The sequence below is a fragment of the Dromaius novaehollandiae genome, chromosome 2, assembly GCF_036370855.1.
Source record: "Dromaius novaehollandiae isolate bDroNov1 chromosome 2, bDroNov1.hap1, whole genome shotgun sequence".
NCBI classification, from domain to species: domain Eukaryota; kingdom Metazoa; phylum Chordata; class Aves; order Casuariiformes; family Dromaiidae; genus Dromaius; species Dromaius novaehollandiae.
The window spans coordinates 141,634,609-141,649,831 of NC_088099.1; the positions used below are offsets into that span (position 1 = coordinate 141,634,609).

The window sequence follows — 15,223 nt, forward strand, 5'->3', positions numbered from 1 at the left end:
AATTCACTATTACCGTATTTGTTTTTCATATATATTTTAAAGTAATGCTGTTTTAAAACGAAGTCAGAGAATAGTATTCAACACTTACTGTTCACAATAGCTGTAGGCAAAATAGACGCCATTGCAGCTTGTTGAGGGAGCAATTGTATTGAGTCCAGCAGGCGTGCAGGATACATCCCTTCTGTAAGAGTCATCTGACTCGCAGCTTGCAGCCTTGAGTCAAAATCTACGACAAAGGCAATAAGTTCTTCACCCTCTGAGATGGCCTTGGTAGTGGTACACCAAAGCTGCCCTCCTACAGAAAACATAAAAGCAGAAAGATTTAATTGACAATATCAGATTCCAGAAGAATTTAATGCACCAATGCTAGGTTAGCCTCTTTTTTGACGGTTTGTTCAGGGAAAAGAGAAAAATAATTCTCACTTTTACTGTTTTCCTTCTATGAGCAGAGGAATTTGCAATGTTTAACAATTTAGGCATACTTTTCCTAATTATGTACAGTAAGACCATTCATTTTAGTTTTTCATTTTGTCTCCTGAAAGACTATAGCATTATGAAAATTAAAATGCAGGTGAAATTATTTTATTTGGCACTTTAATTAATTATCACTTTTCACCAAACTTCCTGTATATTTTTTGTAACTCCAATTTCGCTTTATTTTGAATACCCAATCACAGCACTATAAAACCAAACAGCTGCTACAAATAAATCAATTTCCTCTTAAGAGCATTTTCCCCTTCCCTTATGTTTGCCACCATCTTCCTCTAAAAAAATCTTCCCTTATGTAATATTCTTTGTAAAATGACTGCTTTATCTCTGCTTACACTGACTGAACTTCCTGAAAAGAAGATATGCCAAAGATCTCTTTCATAAGCTTATTCAAATAAAGGTTTGTTTAAAAGGGGGGGAAGGGGGAAGAACTTTCATCAAACAGTAAGATACACTATAGCTCTGTGCCGCAAATGTCACGTGTAGTGCATTAAAAAGAAAATTAACTATGCGAGTACATCTACTAATGTATTTGAATGCGATAGTGAATGCTCATTTATTTAACATGTTTAGACAGGCAAAGCACTTATATTGTGTTATCTACACTCTCAGGCCTAGATACATATCCAATACAGTTATGCCTGAAATAATGTTGCATACTTTATATGTTATAAAGCTTTTCTTCCCTCAGGTTTTGTATATATAGAAAAAGCTATATGTTGCATTCATTAGGCAAGCAAAAACTGTACTCGTTTTGATAAGTAATATTGCTGTGTTTATCTTTCGGCATAACTGCCTTTTCAACTGCACTTCATTTTTTTCCCCTCAAAGAGATTATAGTTTTAAAACAACTTGTTGCAAAAATCTGGTAGAGGAGATAACAACAGTGTATGATATGCCACAGCTAAATGGAAGAATTAGGACATTGTTTTAGAGAAATCTTGGACAATTAATTAAACCAGTCTATTAGCTTTCAAAGATGAGCAAACAAAACAGCATCAGTGACAATGTGTTTCAGTGGAAAAAAAAAGCTGAGTTTCCAGACCTCAAAGTGGTATAAAAGTTTCAAAGCAGAAAAGTGTCTTTGTATTCACCCTTTAGTAATACAACAGTTAAAGGTGGCTCCAAAGTTTACAAACAATTTACCGAAAGGGGACCAAAATATATTAAGCTTTATTGCTCTCCAAAATTACAGCATTAAATGGTGCAAATCGGAGAAATTTCCTCTAGAGAATAAGAAGATGAAATGTGAAGATAGTATCATAAATGTCTACAAATCCAGAATCCTAATGACTGAGCACAAATTCAAACATTTGAAGAGTACAGCCTGACTTACTGTCTGATGTAAGTCAGGAGTAAATCCACAGTTTGGAGCTTAACTGGTTTAAAATCCATTTGAGAAAAAAACAGGCTAAGTTCCAAAAGCATATTTAATTAGTCTCATAGATAAAAGTATGTGATCTATGCACACCGCAGTTTGAGAACTTGAGGCTGGGTACTCTTTCACTGCAAACACCATGAACAGTTTATTTCCTGAGCGGAAGTGGGGTTTCCTTTATTAGGTTACACCTCTATTTTATTTATATATGGAAGGTGTAATAATCAACCAACATGTTTTAGTATATTTTAATACAGAGTAAGGGCTCTTCCTAACTGTATTACTCACTGGATTTCTTTAAAAAAAAAAAAAAAAAAAAGTCACTGCAGAAGAACCAACTGTGACTTTCTCTATCCCAGCAAACATCTTGACATGTGTACCCTTGGGGAGAAGAAAAGAAAGTGTAGTTGATTACTGGGTCTCCAGCTGTAATCAGTCTGGATCAGGCTAAATGGCTGACTCAGTCTCCTTGAGCTATAGCTCCTTAGGTTGTTGACTCTTGTCCAGCAGCAGATTAAACTAGGACAGCTGAAGTGGGTAGTGACCTCAGTCATCTGCTCCACCCAGCTCCTGGAGGCTGTCACACCTGTGGCAGGCCCAGCTGAATGGGATGTGTGACAGCTTTGGAAACACAACAGTGTCTAGCTTGGCAAATTAAAGTAAACCAGAACTACAGCAGTTTAATCCACTCCTGCATTTGAATACAACCCTTCAGCCCAGCAGAACTTATGTCCAAGAATTACACTGTTATTTTTGTATTTTTGTTCATCCTGTTCTACAGAAAATGAGCCATTTGAGGGACCATGACATATATGTCTACATTTTCATGAGTATATGATATGGTCTTTAAGTTAAATCCACAGATGAACTCCCAAATGATGTACACTTGCAGCTATTGGAAATAAAGTATACTACCTCTGCAATAATTTTCACCCAGAGGGACAGGGCACAGTAGAGTCTCTTCTTGACCCCTTCTAGGGTTGGTGGCATGGGTAAGGCAATAGCCGCTATTTTGAAAGACCCTAATTACTGTACTCCCCTTAATGCAGTGAATGCAGATATGCTGGCCTTCACGCTAACTGTTTATGCAGTGGAAGAAAATTCTGCTTGAGCCTTCTACTGCATTATCAGGACAACATAGTACAGAGAACCTGATAGAGGCTTCTGAATGCAATACCAGCTTCCAGTTACTATTATGATACGAATTATTGTATTGTCAAGACACATTCATGAGGGACCAGGGCTTCCATACTACTGCTTGTTACAAAAAGGGAAAGAGTTTTGCTTCCCCCAGACATTACAAGCCAAGACACAACTGACATATACAGAGTAGTTTCTCAGGACCACATCCTTTTTTTGCAAAGCAAGGGACAGTGTTAATGAGGGATTTTCAGAAGAATAAAGATATGCATAAAGAGTCTTTGCCAAGTGCAGGTACTAATGCAATGCAGAAGACAGGAAGACGTTTAAAAAATATGCAAGACATGAGGATTTCATAAAGAAATGTAAAGGCGTGTCATCTGTATGAGATGAAGTTCTGACTAAACTGTCTAGAAATTTTCTGACCAAAGTTCTTTTTGTCAGAAAAACTTACAAAAGTGAAACAGTTCTGACAAAGCTTTATCGGGCCAAGTTTCTCAGTCCAAAGATAGACTCAGTCATCAAAAGAAAAGAAAGGAAGAACCTCCAAGCAAGCTCTAATAAAAAAGAGTGACAGTGCCTCAGAAATAAGGTGGTAGTTATACCATTTGGTTGAAAGGCAGAACAGTGGTAGACTAATGACTTGACCCTCTTTTTACCCATAATGAGTATAGTAGTTATCCATTTCCAATAAAGAAGATCTCACTGGTTTTATACAGAGGGGTAAGAAAAGTATTACTCTTGCCTCAATGCAGAAGGGAAGGTTTCAAAATATAGCAAGACTTTATGACAGTGGAAAACTGTTTTTTATACAAGTCTAGTTCTGACTCTCTGGAACTGAAAATAAGTTTCTTGAGGTTGCAATATATCATTACGTCAATGGTTAAACCTGTCAAATAAACTTACCTAATATATAATACATACATGTCAAGCAGAAAAAAAGAAAAAAAATGTCCATGAACACTATTTATGTATTTATCTCAACTCTTTTTCTAGCTCACATTGCAAGGAATTAGAAATGTTTATTTAATCATAGAAAGTTGGGAAAGTCGAAGAATATCATATTCTGAAAACTAGAGCAAAAAATTACATTCCAATTGCATTGGCATAAGTTTTTTATCAAATGACATCAGGCAGTGAAGCACGATCCGATACCTTCAGAGTTTCTGCCAAATGGAAAGGTTATTTTAGGATTCTCTTCTTTGTCTGCATCTTTTACTGCAGATGTTTCTGCTGCTTGAAAAGAAAACAATCTTTAAATAATAATAAAAAAACCCTTTAAGTTCTACAGAAAGGAAAAAGTAAGGTCCTGATGTCCCTGAAAAACTGTGGACTTACTGTTCTTTGTAATGTTTATGATCAAGATTCTTGTGCAAACAGATCTGGTTCCTAACAGGAAGCTTATAAATCAAACTCATAATTGCTGTCAAAACTGCAGTGGAGTGTACTGCAAGTTTCGATAATAAAGAATAGAGTCACAGTTCAAACTTGATTACATTTTGGAAATTCATGCTGCTCTTACAAGAATCAGTGGTCTTAAATATCTTCTTCTCCTGCCAAATTTTTCACTTGCACTTTTTATTATTTATGAAATCAGTGTCTGCACAATGTCATGCAGACCTCTGCTGATAAACTCTAATTAAGATTAAGACAAGCCTTTTGGAAGGGATCCCATCATTAGCAAACATGATAAACACAAAAATACTCCCTACTTGTCAACCAGGAGCAATTCAGTAACCTAACAGTATTATCTGTTGCTAGGCTACAGAGCTGACAAAGCTTCAATTATATTGTATGGCCATACCTATAGAATACTGTATAAGCAAAATGTATCTAATATAAAAGCATTTAACTTCATCCATGCTATCTGTAATTCATGGCTTCTTTCAATGGCAAAAATCAGGTTAATAATTACATAGCATGCTGGAAAAATCTTTGCGATGTGTCATGTTTGCACAATTTTTTCTAATTTATCTCTGTGATTGATAGACATTTGCTTTGTGAAAATAACAAAATGCAAGCAATGGGATGCTGTAAACCACAAGCACGACTACACCTGGGCTCATCAAGATATGGAACCACACTTAGTATAAAAAATACACAGTAAATTGAACCAATTAAATAATATTTAAATGCAGTAATACTCTATCTTCTGTATTCAGAATAAGGAGTATTGTGGTGATAGATATGCATGCTAATATAAAACTTTATTTTATGTAAGACAGACATCTAAAATAGAATAGAAATTTGCTTTTTTTAAACAGGTCTTCATTTCCCCCTCCAACATTTGGGGATTTTTTAAAACAAAGCAACCTTTATTATGCTATATGGAATCAGCAGTTTGCTCTGAAGATTTAACTAAAGCAATGGACCTTCACCCTTTCTGATTCTCAGAACTCTACAACACTTCCAGCGAGCACACACCCTAGAAAAGCGAACCCTCTGACAGTGGGCTTTTTTCTTTTCACTTATTTTTGCAGACCTTAAGGGGTAGCCATTTGGGGTCTGTGGGTCACAGTCTGAAAAAATAAGGTTTAAGGATGGTCCTCCCTATTAACTCCACTGCGAGAAAACTGCTTCAAAATGGATGGAGCCGTGAAGCTTCTTGATTGATAATGCTGCTTTTAGGAAAATTGATTTGAGGAAGCAAGTTGCTAAAAGCAATGTTTTCATTGAGTTCAGCTGTTCTATGGAAGGAAGTGTTCTATGGAAGTATTTCTTCACACACAAAGAAGAATAAAGACAATATAAATATATATTCAAAGCCAATCCCATTTTTCCAGTCTTAGGTATTAGTTAGTTTTCTTTGTTGAACCATCTGAGTCCACCTTTTTTGACCCAGACATAGTGAACATCTTTCATAGAAGTTTAGGAAAATCAACAGTAATTTCTGTTAAAACCAATTTTCAGTGTCAGTTAATTCAGAAGTACTACTTTGGTAAAATTTGTGATTACTAGATTTGATTGTGTTGCTGTAACAACATAATAGCCCATTTCCTGTATACACATCTTTTTGCAAGAAGGGTCAAAAGACTATCGGAATTTATTTAAACAACAGACTGTGTTACCCTTAGTGACTTCCAGGCACTGTCAACTGAATTAAACCTTTCTCTCCCAATGAAATATTCCAATTTGTAAAAAGTGATGCTTTTTAGTAATTGTAATGGGGGCTGGAGTTAATTTATTGCCTTCCCTCCTTTGTTGCACAGGTTCAGCATTTAAGGAGAATTTGTACATCACAATAGGATGGGATCTTCATATTAGAGTTCCTCCTGCTTCTCACCCAGGGGGTTGTGACTACTCAGCATAATGAATGCCATTTCAGTGCAGCACAAGTTACTGGTCAGATCTCTAATTTTTTGACATTAACAGAGTACATATATCTATATGTAGACACATTGTTTAATAAAAATTATAATGAATTCAAATCCAATACTGTTGAAATTTTTGACAGTAGAGTAGTGCAAGGAACAGAACTTATAAATTATGTGTGCCCCTTCTTTGAAAAATGCTTTGGAGGTTTCTTTGTGCATTGGCAAATACAGTAGGAATATGAGGTATTGTGTGGATCCTCCTGCACAGCACCTGATAAAAGAATAAAGAGCTGTGACATATTCTTAAAACAATAGAGGAATTAAAGAGAAACAATGGGCCAGCTGCTTCATTAATACAATCAAAAGAGAGCCCAGCACAGAGGAGTCCAGATAATTAAGCACTACTCTTTTAGACCTTTTTTCTATAATAAAATTGCTAAAAATTTATTAACTACTTCATAGTTGTTTGATAGATCTATGTACTTGTTTATTTAGGTTGATTAATGCCTTTTCAGTATTCTACAACATGCCAACTCATGGTTCATACAAGTTTTTGAATAAAACAATGTAAGAATAAGCGATAGAGATCTGTAGTATATACAGCAATAAATCAAAAGCATTTTGTGAATACTCTTTCCGGTTACTAAATAATTCTTAACATTTTTCATTTGTGTACATAAAATATATACTTTGCAGGGCATGTTTTGCCATTCACATATTTTAATTTCAGGGGTCCAAAAATATCTCTGTGGAGAGTCTCAAAAATCACTCCTGCAAATTCATACTTTTCAAAACACTTACAAAACATAGTTGCAGTGCTAAATTAGGATTAATGAGATGATTTCTTAGCATCTTATATCATTTTTCCTTGTTTACTGATCAAAGGAGATTGCGAAAAGATACTTGACTTTTAATTTTAACTAAACCATTGCATATTATAAGCCTGCAGTGCACTGACTATTGAAAATGTAAAATCTATTATACTCTGTAAAATTAGAACAATACTTCGGATGAGCCAGATCAGTTGCCACTTTTATTATTATTGTTTTGCTCAGCACAAAATATAAAGCTTGCTTCATTTTTAAACTCCCTGAACAAATTGCAAAATAAAGGAAATGTAAGCACAGTATTTTTCAAAACAACAGAAGAATACTCAGCAAAATAACCTGGCCAACTTTGAAGAGGAAAGCTTTAAAATTCCTACATTTTGAGATTTAAAATGTCTGACCAGAACTAAAGAAGAACAACACTCCTTGAGAAGATAGCTCTTATTCCTGCACCTGAGTCAACCTGACTTTGACCCTGACTTCAGCTTAGTCATATGCTGATAGTTCTTTTTTTTATCTCAATTGATGATTTTATACTTAAAAACTGCCAGGTATTATATACATGATAGAGTAAAGATAAAAATAAAAATATTAAAAGAACCTTTCAGTCCTACAGGACTATACTCCCAAACCTGGAATGATCTGCATCAATGTAAGGGGGGAAGATTTTCTCCTGTTGCAGTGTGACCACTGCTGACATCAGGCTAAGTATTTCAGAAGCTCCCTAATTAATACTGCAAAGAGCATGATCAGCTTAACCACCACTGAAATACACTATTTCTGAAGAGCAAGGACCTCTCGCTTATTTGACCTCTTATATTTTCCATTGTTGCACTCTTGCTTTTTATTAGTTTGAGGATTTCTCTTTGTTTCCTCCAATTAAATGTCTGGGTGTTAACACCGAACACAGAATTCTATTAGGTAAAGAAGCAAAATAGATTAGTCTTCAAAAAATATTCACAGGAAAATAATGTGGTAATTTTATTTGCCATTTTCCCCCCGATAGAGCTGTCACAGCTTATTTACTACAAGGGGAGACAGTTAAACCCATATCCTTGGAAGTTCTATGCATTTAAGAGGCTTATATATCTCTTCTGGGACCCTCGTTCAAATCCTGGGCTAATCAGAGTGAATACATATCTTTCTATTAGATGGCTCTGAAAAGTCTTAGGTGATATCAGTTCCTGGTGGACGACAGTCCACAGCGAAAAACTATTAAATATTTGGCACAAATGGCAATACTTATGGAATGAAGCTGAAAACTGTAATATCCTCCCACATCACCAGAAGTTCAGTCTGCTGCTCAGGGGCTGAAATTAAAGCCTGCCACAAATGCTAAACCTGTTATATTTCCTTAATTCAGTATAAGCTCGAACAAGAAAGTTGAAGGAGTTCTTTCACAAGTTTAGCAAATTCTTTCTTCCTAAGTGTGTTATTTTTCTGATCAAACTTCTCTGTTTTGAATCCAGTGCTACACCTTTTTTATACGGGAACTCGGCTCTCAGCTGAGTGTTATTTCAGAATTTATTAATCCTCAAGGAAAAAATGACAAACAGCTTAGCCCTTGCTGACGTTGTCCATGTTGCACTCACATCATCATTGCCAAAGAGCTAAGTCTTCTTTGTCACGGCAAACTCACCTGCCCTTTTACATTTTATAGGATCATTGAACGGGCACTCTCCAAAGAACTTCCTAGGACACATTCCCAGATGCCCCCCACCGCTTCCCCAGCTTTTGTGGCTGCATCAGGTTTCAGAGAGAAAATGGACTACTGAAACCAACTACTCTAAAGGAGGGCTTTGGATACACACATTCCTACAATCCCTGCTTCCCTAACAGCACAGCTGTATGGTGACCTTTTGTAGCCTTACAAACACAATCCTGCCTGTGGATTGTCTTCTCAGAGTTATTTTGTGAGACTGGAGTGTATGAAAAAAAAGAAGAGGTGATTAAATGAGACAATAGATATGCTTTAATGGCACCTCTTTCTCACAGCAAAAATGGAGTATGCTACATCCTATCAACAGATTTTCTGCTGTCTTGCAACTGCTACTATAGGGCTTATTCCTTGCCCCTGGGCAAATGTAGAGTGAATGGCAAAGGTACCTGAGCAGGAGGAAGGATTATATAGAGGAATTGGGATTGATAGGTTGTATCTGTAAGGAAAATAATAACATTAAATAGAAGCACAAATGGGGAAATTTCTACAGAACAGCAAAAGCAAAGTAAAGAATAAATACCAGCTATGTGACTTGGTTACTTATTCAATACAGGGGCCACACTACAGAAAAAGCTCAAGGTTGTGGGTGACACAGGAACAAAAACCACCTTTCATAGTGAACAGAACCTGGAATATTCAGTTGTGTGCACTGTAACCCTGAGAAAACAACTGCTTTTACTGCTTATTATCTTGAACCTTCTTCCCTCACATGTTGACTTGCAGCTAACACATTGAATTTTGGGAACCAGTTTATGTCAGCTATAACAACCACAGAAGTAAAGAAGTAGCACTTCATTGATATAGTGTCATTAAAAAGCTTGCTTCTACTTAAACTATTAGAACATTTTACATCGGCTGCAGCAGACAAAAGACTGTATGCCAATTTGAGGGCTCTCTTACTAACCAAATGACTAAAAAAGGCATTAAAAGTAGATTTACATGTTAAATATGTTCAAAAATATAAATATCAGAGGTACAATAAACATCTACCCCCCCAGTCTTTTCTACTTAATAAATACCCCGTCTTTATTTTCACTATCCTAAAGAAAACCCAGAAACCAAATAAATTTCCTCCAGAGGTGTTAGAAAACTAAGTATTATAGTTTTGCCTTTTGCAGTAGAAACTAGAAGTGAAAAGGACTGAAAACTCAGGACAAACAAAAGCATTTCCACTGTCCAAGCTATACAGAATGTCCAAAGTAAACAAGCACTGTAAACCATTAGCAATATACTGACATTATAGTCCATCTAAAATGAGACACTGTTAATAACAGAAAGCAAACCTTGTAATGGTAACTGCAAGACTGAGCTACTTGAGGTCACACTTGCAACAAAAAAAATTATGAATGAATGAATATTTAAATCTCCTGCTGTACACCCTAACATGGATTAGCAATTAAAAAGGATTCCATACTTGATGATTTCTTCCAAAATAGGCTTAAAAAATATATATCAGTTTATTAAGCAACATACAGGTGCACAGAAGTTGACATTCTGACTGACTGCCTGGTCAGCATGGTTTCTAAATGGCCAGGATAGAAGTGACTGTATACCCAAAGGCAAGCTGTCAAAATTCAGGCTGCAGCTGATAAACTGATTACAAAGCTGCTTAAGACTTTGCTTGTAAACAAAAGCATTTATCAACTAATAATTTGCAATAAACTGATGTAACTCCCAGCTGAGCCCCAAACTGTAATTGTCTTTACCATCTGCCTATTAAAATACCATTCTTCATCACCAAGCAGGAGCAGAAGGGAGAAAATCTCCAACAACCACATAACTTGCATGCTTATAAATAATCTGCAAGCATTTCACACTTTCATTATGATTGCCAGGTTTTGTACACTTCATTTTCTTTTCTGAGAGGCAAAGAGGTGCTCTAAAGTGGGAAAAAAGAAATTAATAAATACTGCCTGGTGCAGGAAAAAATTATGTAAGTTCATTATCCTCTGCAGTTTCTTAATTTTTTCTCTTTTTTCTACTCCATAGGAATATCATGATGGAAGCCCCCTGAAGCACAACTTTGCAGATTAAACTCTCAATTTCTTTTCAACTTGTCAGTTTTCATTACCTTTCTTTCTTACGCATTCACTTCTTACAGCTGCCTCAATGGGATGTCAGTGAAAGCATGCTGGCTCCCCAGGGAGGAGTTTGCCAGAGTTTGTGGGATTCTGCAGACTGCGAAACTCTACAGGGTCAGTCGTAAGAGCGGTTGGCATATCACATTGAGAGTCTTTCTGAAAATTAAGTGAATTGACTCGCTCTTGTTTTCTAGCTATTGACACTCTTAGTCCTGAGAACGGTTGTGGAGTGTAGACAAAGTTCCAAATCAACCAATTCATATGTTCTAAAGCTGATGAACCTCAAAGGAAGAATCATTTTGTTAAATGCCTAAAATATTCGAGTGTGTGTGGGGGGAACCAGGAGAACTGATACTGTGCAGAGGGCAACAGCCCCTCAAAATGCATCTGCATTAAAAACTGAATTTAACAATCACAGTATAATGTAGTGAAATGCACGCCACCAAATATTTTTCCAGTCTGCACTCCCAGCCATCCGCTGTTCTAAATGCAAGACTGTGACCAGAGAGTTACAATTAGCTTACTTCTTGAGAAATTTCTGTACAAAGTGCACAGATGCTTTAAATGCCACTTGATTTTTCACAGACTTTCCAGACCCAGACTAAAACAATCTATTCAGCCGGAGTCAAAACACGCTCCCTTTCATGTGCACGGAAAACGTTTTAGGACACCAATGGGAGCAAAATGGGGACGTAAAACAGAAAGACAGAGATTCTGACCTTTTAATTCTGTTGAAATGCACCAAATTAAAGGATGATCCTGCCCCTATGTCTACTGATAGAGTTTCATTTCTTTCAACAATAATCTTTCTGCACCTCATAATACCTTTGTCTGACCCTTTCCTATTACTAACTTTGCCCACAACCCTCCTCCAATTCTCAAGGAAAAAAAAAAAAACAAAAAACTCAGGACAGTTTAGAAGCTATAGACTTGATTGTGTAGGATACATTCCACTATTCTACTCAAAACAATTATGCTTTTAAACTAAGGGAATTTTTACATGCACTTACGAATATGCTTGCAAAACTGGGTCTTGGTACATGGACTGGATACAAACAGACGAGTAGAACAGAGAGAAAGTGAACAATGGTGTAAATGAACAAAGAAAATGGATGAATTAAGCCTTGAGTGTGAAAAAAATCATTTTTTTCTGTTGTAAATACAAATTTTTGTGAAACACTATTATGAGAAGCATCTTTCTAAATCCTATAGTTAAAACTCATCAAATAAATGATCTGAGAAGTAAAACTTTAATAACTGATAGGAGGGGGTCCTTAATGAACATGAAAGTGTTTAGTTATGTCACAAAGTTTGAAATTCATAGTTTAAAGAAAAAGATAGGTGTTAAAATGATTTAAAAAAATAGTCCCACAAAAAAAAAAAAAAAAAAAAAAAAAGGAAAGACTGGAATAGACTGAGCTGGAATGCAAAATTTCTAGTGGTTGTCACAGAAAAAAAATGGTCTTAATAGAATTTTACCACTGAAATATCATTTATAATATTTAGATCCTTATTCTGTATTTAATTTGAAAGTACATTTTAAAAAATTCCTGACATACAATTACTCATTATTTCTGCAAATAATATATGAATGTATGAATTTCTAACCAGTAAAGTGTAGATGTGCTTTATGACAAAACATAATAGGGATATTTTTCAAATGTATACCTTTCTTCTACCAATTCTCTCACTTTAAATGTAATATATATGAATTTAAGCCAAGGAAAAAACAACTATAAAAAATGGGACTAACTTATTTATGAGTTAATTCTGCACTGCTTTTAGTTTTTCTTTTTTTTTTTTAATGGCCCAGGAGTCAAGCTAGAAACAGCCCACGGGACGTTATTATTATTACTGTGAAACCCGGACGAGACCCGCTCGTGGGCGGCGCGCAGGGGCAGCCCGCCCCGCTCGCCTCCCGCCGCAGGAGCCTTCTAGAACCTTTGCGGGTCGCACCCGAGCGGAGCAGCACGAGCAGGCGGCGGCCCCAGGCCAGAGCGGCCGCTCGGCGCGGCGGCGGCGGCGGCGGCGGCGGCGGCGGCGGCGCAGCGCCCCTGGCGGCGCGCGGCCGGGGGAGGGCGGTGGGTGACGCACGCGCCGAGCCGCCGCCAGCAGATGGCGCCGCCGCCCCGCCGCCCGCCCCGCCGCCGGGGGCGGGGGGGGGGGGGGGGGGTGTCAGGCGCCGTTATTTATTTAATTTGACACAACGCTGAACACTGCACATTGTGCCACCGAGGCTGATAAAGCGGGGAGGTTTCGGGAAGTTTGATTAAACACTCTTGCCACCTTTTCCATGCCACCCCTACCCCCCACCTAGTGCTCAGTGCTTGTCTTGTGCTTTTTTGTCAATCGGGTCGTGGTTTTTCTGTCATGACAGAAAAGCAGAAAGATTTCCCTTCGGTGTCCCGGGGAGTAAAGAGATTACAATGGTGACAGGCCGCGGAGCTTCCCCCAGTCACGCAGGGGGGAGCCGTGTCGGAGAAGAGACGTCCCTCCTTTCTGGGGACACCCAGCCAGGCGCCCACAGTTCCTCCCCCGCTGAAGGTGATGGAGAAAATTTAAATAAATGATCAGATAGATGGGCAGAACAGCAGCAAAAAATGTTGAAAGATCTCATCAGCTCATGTTTAGGGAATGTTTCCCGTTTCCTTCTGGATTTCATACCTCTATGCTTTTAAAATAGCCCAAAAGCCTTAATAGGGCATTAATCTGGTATTTGGCTTCCTTGTATGTGAGTTAGCTAACCAGTAAGGTGTGCTGGTAAACTACAAACCCGAACTGCCTTTTTGGCCCGTTATAGTTAAACAAAAACTTTCAGAAAAATGAAATGCCACCATAAATAAAGCATCTGTACAAAAACATTTGTTGTCATGACTGCTGCAGAGAAGACCATGATGGATGCTGAAGCTCTTACAAAAGTGATTTTTTCTTTGAGCACAGACAATTAGACTATGATATATATCCATCATACAGTGCCACGTAGTATATTAGGCTCCATGTCAGAGCAGTGATGATGAGAATGTAACTACTGTCCTCTGAGCAGTCTCCCAAAATCCACTCAAAACACTCTGAATCAGACAGGACATTAAGCCAGGGAAAGGCAATGTGGGGTGAAATTTGTAGACTTCTAGCTATTAAAATATTTTAATGAAAACCTTCTTTGCTTACCTACCACCACTTCTTTGTGCTTAAATCATTCTATTACAAAACTGGATATCTAAAAGATGTAACTTAGACAGGAAATTATTCAACATTAGCCTTCATAATATTTCTGTTGCTGAGCAAAACAGCATTCCAGGGTGCATGACTCTCACAGAAACAAATGGGAATTGTGATACGAAAACTTCATGGAAACCTTTGAACACTTATCGCCGTCTCATGAGAATAATAAAGAAATTCAAAGTCAAGGATGCAGTGATCCTAGAAGAACTATCTGGCTTTTGGAGGAGCAAGGATTATGTACTGAAGTAAAATTCTGCAAGCTTCAGAGTGCTGGCATGAACCTCTGTGTCTCAGTTGGCCCCTTCTTAGAACTGCACAAAATCTTAAGTGAAATGGTATGAGGCTACTCTAAGTGAAGAGGTCACAGAGATTAAAAAAAAAGTTCTATTAAGTGTTTGGAATGCTCCTTGGAATAGGAGATTTTTATGTAGCAGAATGGAAGAACTGACAGCAATTACATGTCAAGCCTTCTAGTCTGCCTGGAAAGCTACGCTGCTATTAAAGTTATTCTCTGAGGCAGCCCTGATCACACCCCCTCCCCAAAAAGACACATCTCTACCCTTCACTGACCAGTCCTATTGAACACAAAATGCTATCTACTCCCTCTCTCCTTTTAACCAGGACAAAGTACAATGAACAACTTGGAATCTCTCTAGGGTATGGAAACTGAATGCAATCTGGCGCAATGGAAAAATGCAGTTCATCAATACCTAACCTACATACAACTCAGAATAGAACACATTGTCTTGAATGCTAGCCAGTTTACAAGCAGTGAACCTCATGGTATCCACAACCTGCTGGAGATGCTTCACTGTCCTATATCTTTATGTTCTGCTACAAGTTAGCGCTCACGTGGACAACCATCTGCATCTACAATTTAGAATCACTAAAATGCTCCATTACTCTTTCTGTTAGACTCTGCCTTCCTGATCTTGAGAAGATGATTCTGTACCTTCCTGTCTCAAAATAAGTGTCCTCATACTTCTTTATTAAGACACTGGAAAAATCTCTATACCCTGCTCTCTATACCCTGGAAGTGGAAACTGGATTTA

General features: G+C 37.5%; 1 protein-coding gene across 3 annotated transcripts in view; it reads right to left on the reverse strand.

Annotated features, from left to right (window-relative positions):
• The window catches only part of ZFPM2 (zinc finger protein, FOG family member 2), a 314,096-nt gene that overhangs the window by 11,730 nt on the left and 287,143 nt on the right, over positions 1-15,223 (reverse strand). For all 3 annotated transcript variants that reach the window (XM_064507621.1, XM_026119623.2, XM_026119624.2), the window contains one exon: positions 89-295. In XM_064507621.1, the coding sequence (XP_064363691.1) occupies positions 89-295 (207 nt within the window). The remainder of the gene's footprint in view (positions 1-88; positions 296-15,223) is intronic.